Source organism: Engraulis encrasicolus, chromosome 2, assembly GCF_034702125.1.
Source record: "Engraulis encrasicolus isolate BLACKSEA-1 chromosome 2, IST_EnEncr_1.0, whole genome shotgun sequence".
NCBI classification, from domain to species: Eukaryota; Metazoa; Chordata; class Actinopteri; order Clupeiformes; family Engraulidae; genus Engraulis; species Engraulis encrasicolus.
The window spans coordinates 26,271,060-26,277,059 of NC_085858.1; the positions used below are offsets into that span (position 1 = coordinate 26,271,060).

General features: G+C 45.0%; 1 protein-coding gene across 1 annotated transcript in view; it reads left to right on the forward strand.

Moving 5' to 3' along the window:
* Positions 1–6,000, forward strand: part of kcnh4a (potassium voltage-gated channel, subfamily H (eag-related), member 4a) — a 49,048-nt gene that overhangs the window by 24,945 nt on the left and 18,103 nt on the right. The window contains exons 6-8 of the mRNA XM_063217391.1: positions 1,329–1,486; positions 4,100–4,307; positions 4,954–5,148. Of these exons, the coding sequence (XP_063073461.1) occupies positions 1,329–1,486; positions 4,100–4,307; positions 4,954–5,148 (561 nt within the window). The remainder of the gene's footprint in view (positions 1–1,328; positions 1,487–4,099; positions 4,308–4,953; positions 5,149–6,000) is intronic.

Sequence of the window (6,000 nt, forward strand, 5' to 3'; positions counted from 1 at the left end):
ACATTTAGCATCATTCAAAGCATTGCACAGAATAGACCAAAATGTGTCCTCAACTTTTGACTAATAATCAAAGTGTAGACACCTTTGGCATTAATAATATCCAGTTGCCGTTCTACACTGATTCACTTCCCATGCATGCGAAGAGGATGTCTGCTCCTGTCAAACCATACATTTCTAGGGGTTATACATATCATTTGAAAGAGGGTGATCTAAACTCTCCAACAATGTATGGATCTGGAATTCATATAAGCAGGTCCCTCACATTAGCGTCATTCTGATGGCTAGACATTCAGGCAGCTTCTTTGACTTTCATAGCCGAGGTGGCCAGACAACAAATGTCATACTGACCTAGTTTTCATATATTGTGAGATTGTAATGGTGCGCAAACAATGGGTGTGTAAATGACCTCTTCCTTGGCTGGATTTAACACTCCACATTCACAATTGAGCTGTGCAATCAGCCTCTCCTAATTCTTTAGCTATTGATTCCAATCTGTAGTCAAGGTTTTTAATGGGAAATTCTGTCAATAACAGCAACCTGAGTCCCTGAGTCCCTGGGTGACTGAACACAGTCAGTGATGAAAAACACACAGCCACACAAGAGCCAATTCATTGATCTGTCCAGTTTGTCAATATGTCACGTACAGTAGATTCGAAGGGACCAGGAGGGTTTATTATTTTGTCCATATAACGACTTTTCAAAATGAGAGGCAGTGCAGAGAAGCTCTTTGCCAATCAAATTCACACAAGCCAAAAGACATTTAATGGTTGATGGTCCACATGGTCCAACTAAGTAAGTCCTTATTTTGACTCCCTTGACTGTTGAGAAGCTGTCAGCTTGTCAGCGGCTGGTAAATAAATCACATTTTGCATTGTAATTTCCATATATATTCCATAATTGAGTAAGTTTCAATGAGCAGAAAACGTTTTTGGAGGAATTTGTTGGTGGTGAGTTGCAATAAATGCATCATTTATTTTCTGACTCGAGAAGAGCATGTCCACGGCAGTGCTACCAGACGGTAGTTTGTGTACACACACGCACCGTCGGTGAGGACCAGGCAAACACAGCACACTGCACTCAACGAAATCACATTTATGCCTCACCCATGCAAGGGGGCAGCCCTCGATGGCGCCTGAGATGGAGCAGTGCAGTGGGACGGTACCATGTCATGGAGGAGGATGGCGTAGAGAAGTGGCTAATTACTCCCCCCACCAACCTGGCAGGTCCGGAGTCAGACCGGCAACCTCTGTGCTACAAGTCTGACGCCCAAACTAATTTAATGGGTATACTATAATTATTATTAATATGAATGTAAAATGTGTCCTCAGACATTGTGCTGAACTTCCGCACCACCTACGTGAGCCAGTCGGGGCAGGTGGTGTACGACGCCCGCTCCATCTGCCTCCACTACCTGGCCACCTGGTTCGTCCTCGACGTCATCGCTGCACTGCCCTTCGACCTGCTCTACGCCCTCAACATCACCGTTGTAAGTAGACCGTGTGTGTGTGTGTGTGTGTGTGTGTGTGTGTGTGTGTGTGTGTGTGTGTGTGTGTGTGTGTGTGTGTGTGTGTGTGTGTGTGTGTGTGTGTGTGCGTACATGTGTTACAATACATACCTGTGCAAAGATGTGCAGGTAGGTGTGCCTGTGAGTGTGTCATTGCGTGCACAATGCATATACGTGTGTGTGTGTGTGTGTGTGTGTGTGTGTGTGTGTGTGTGTGTGTGTGTGTGTGTGTGTGTGTGTGTGTGTGTGTGTGTGTGTGTGTGTGTGTGTGTGTGTGTGTGTGTGTGTGTGTGTGTGTGTGTGTGTGTGTGTGTGTGTGTGTGTGTTCTGCTAGTATAAGGCAGTCATAACTTACGTAGTCAGACATACTTGGTGTGTGACTGATCAATGGAAAACGTGTGAATGTGTGATGATGGGGTATTCCAGGCAATTCAATATCTGTTTCCATGCGTTCATCATGGTTTCTGATGGATGGAGTTCTTGGAAAAATCTAATTTCTAATTTAAATTCTAAGAAAAGCGATTTCTTGAGAGACTCATTTTTTCTTCTTCTTTTGCGAACACACACGAACACACACACACACACACACACACACGAACACACACACACACACACACACACACACACACACACACACACACACACACACACACACACACACACACACACACACACACACACACACACACACACACACACACACACACACACACACACACACACACACACACACACACAGAGTTCTCTTTGGATTTTGCACTGTATGTGTAGAGATGCATATAGTGATATCGAGCCATTCTCTGCCATAATGTTTCTTCAATAGAGGCTCTTACTGTAAGTGCACGTGTGTCTCTAAAAAAAGAGTCTAAAAATATCTCTTACCTGCATTGTAAACCGTCAATTTAGCAGAAAATTATGCTATGACAGAGAAACTGCAAGCTTTCTACCATCCCCTTTCGATATACGTTGTAGATTTGAGCATGTTAATGGAAGTATCCCTGGGGCAAGTCTTTTGTTCACAGACACAGTCGTGTGTGTGTGTGTGTGTGTGTGCGTGTGCATGTGTGTTTGTGTATGTCTGTATGGGTGGGTGCGTGCGTGCGCACATGTGTGTGTTTATGTGTGTACTGCACAGTATGTCTATGTCTGTGTAAGCACTGTACCTGTCTATATCTGTGTGTGCATGCATTCATGCATGGGTGTGTGTAAATTAGTGTGTGAGCATATGCATGTGTATACATGTGTATGTGGTACATGTGTGTGTGTGTGTGTGTGTGTGTGTGTGTGTGTGTGTGTGTGTGTGTGTGTGTGTGTGTGTGTGTGTGTGTGTGTGTGTGTGTGTGTGTGTGTGTGTGTGTGTGTGTGTGTGTGTGTGTGTGTGTGTGTGTGTGTGTGTGTGTATGTGTGTGTGTGTGTATATACATGTGTGTATATAAGTGCGTACACATTGTGCGTACACACACACACACACACACACACACACACACACACACACACACACACACACACACACACACACACACACACACACACAGAGCCGGCGATAAGCATAGACAGACTAGGCAGTCGCCTAGGGCGCCAAATATCTTGCGGGGCACCACGGCCCACAGAATTACAATATTTAGCAAAATTAAGCATGAATCTTAACATTGACAATATTCTTTTTTATGGGCACTAAGTAGGGCTGCACAATTAATCGAAAAATAATCAAAATTGTGATAACATAGTGAAATCAAACTCATGATTTTAATCGTGATTTAATCGTGGCAATAGTGACCTACTTTTGAGAGCGTCCTTGAAGCCAGAACATACTGACAGGCTGGTGTTTCTGGCCAGAAATCTGTCTACTTAAGTTTCATGCTATTGCCTTTACATAATTATTACAATTCATTTTATTTTGCTCGTCCCGTATGTAATTCATTCTTGGTCATATTTCATCTTGTTATAATTTTTAAAAAAATCTGCAAAAATCAATAATCGTGATTAATAATCGTGATTATGATTTTGACCAAAATAATCGTGATTATGATTTTTTCCATAATTGTGCAGCCCTAGCACTAAGTACATGGCACTAAATCAGTTGCCCTCGATGTATGACACTATGTTTACAGATGCCAATGTCAAATTCCACAAAAAGGAAAGATTGGTGCTCACCTAGGGCACCAAATGTATTAGAACCGGCCCTGCACACACACACACACACACAGGCACACGCACATTTTTTTTTTGAGCAGAAAGATTTTACTCTCTTGCAAGCCTGTAATGACATGTAATGAAAATAAATCTTGAATCCTATACCTGTGTGTGTACCCCCACCCCGCACCACACCACAGACGTCGCTGGTGCACCTGCTGAAGACGGTGCGGCTGCTGCGTCTGCTCCAGAAGCTGGACCGCTACTCCCAGTACAGTGCCATGGTGCTCAGCCTACTAATATGAGCGTGTGTGTGTGTGTGTGTGTGTGTGTGTGTGTGTGTGTGTGTGTGTGTGTGTGTGTGTGTGTGTGTGTGTGTGTGTGTGTGTGTGTGTGTGTGTGTGTGTGTGTGTGTGTGTGTGTGTGTGTGTGTGTGTGTGTGTGTGTGTTACCCATTCCTAGACATCCCTGGTGCACCTGTTGAAGACGGTGCGTCTGCTGCGGCTGCTGCGTCTGCTCCAGAAGCTGGACCGCTACTCCCAGTACAGCTCGGTGGTGCTGACCCTGCTCATGTCCGTCTTCGCGCTGCTGGCCCACTGGCTGGCCTGCGCCTGGTACGTCATCGGCTACAAGCAGCTGGAGACCAGCGACCCGCTCACCTGGGATATAGGTACCGTATACCAGGAAATAGCTTTTCGATTGGGTCTACTCTTTAGGTCTGTGTTTTGTTGTGGCCTACTGTGTGTTTGTTTGTCTGTGTGTGCCCGTGTGTGTGTGTGTGTCATATGTGCCTGTGTGTCCACAGGGCCGCTGACAGATTTGACTGAGCCCAGAACAAAGCCATCTGAAAGTTGTGTCCCCCCCGTCCCCAAATTCATACAATGTAAAGAGAACCCAATTTTGAGTCTCCTTTATCTCTGGGCCCGGGAAAATTGACCCTGATAACACCGCTATCAGCTACCCTGTGTGTCTACATCATGTTTTATCAGTATGTGCCATTTCCATGTCTAGGGTACAGATACAGTATCCGGTACGAGGTCTGAAAGGTTACATATAAATACAAACATCTGTATATATTCTGTTTAGCGTCAATATCATCATTAGACATAGCCATCAACAGTGTGGCATTCACAGCTTGTCAACACTGTATGTTTGTATTGCTATAGCGTTGTGTGTGTGTCCTGTCTCCTGTACATATAGATATACTGTATGTTTGTATTGCTATAGTGTTGTGTATGTGTCCTGTCTCCTGTACATATAGATATACTGTATGTTTGTATTGCTATAGTGTTGTGTATGTGTCCTGTCTCCACCAGGCTGGCTGCAGGAGTTGGGGAAGCGTCTGGAGACTCCGTACACTAACGGCACGGTGGGCGGTCCGTCCATGCAGAGCGCCTACATCGCCGCCCTCTACTTCACCCTCAGCAGCCTCACCAGCGTGGGCTTCGGGAACGTGTGTGCCAACACGGACGCCGAGAAGATCTTCTCCATCTGCACCATGCTGATCGGAGGTCAGTTCATACACACAGCAACACACAGTGTGCAGACAAATTGACCAGAGCGACGGAAGTCATTATTTCTCTAGTATGGAGGGTTGGCAAACTGAGCGAGCAAAGCGAATTGGAAGACCAGGGCAAATTTCAGCGATAAAAAGTCAGCTAATGGCCCTACCGTGGCTGATATGGTAGAGCACATGTTTATCACTCGGCCGACCCGGGTTCGATTTCCGGTCCGGGTCCTTTGCCGATCCTTTCCCATCTCTCTCTCCCAGCTCACTTCCTGTCTCTCATCTACTATCCTGTCTCACAAAAAACCAATAAAGGCTGAAAAGCCCCAAAAAAATACTTTAAAAAAATAAAGTCAGCAAATTGAAATGAGCTATGAGCTATGATTCCGTTTGGCGAAATACCAATTGCAATGTTCCTATCATACAGTTATCAGTTTGTAGAATGTTCCATGCTGACAAGCCAGAGCCGTTATGTGATCAGCTAAATCAGACATGTCAAGATCACGTCCAGAGTGAATACAGTTGATTCATGGTGAAACTTTAAAGGGGTATGCCACTATTTTGGGGCTTAATACAGTTAAAATCGTTGGCATGCTACATGCTACACGGATCCATTGACTTTCACTAGCTTAGCGACATGCTCCCTCTTAACTTGTCTTAAAGCAAGACAACGGCTTACATAAAAAATAAGACACTTTACCACCTTTATATCTCTGACCAACGATTTTAACTATATTAAGCCCCAAAATAGTGGCATACCCCTTTAAACACCCTTGGCTACTTGATCGCTTTGGTCACACGCACGCACGCACACACACACAAGGACACACACACACACGCACACACACACACACAC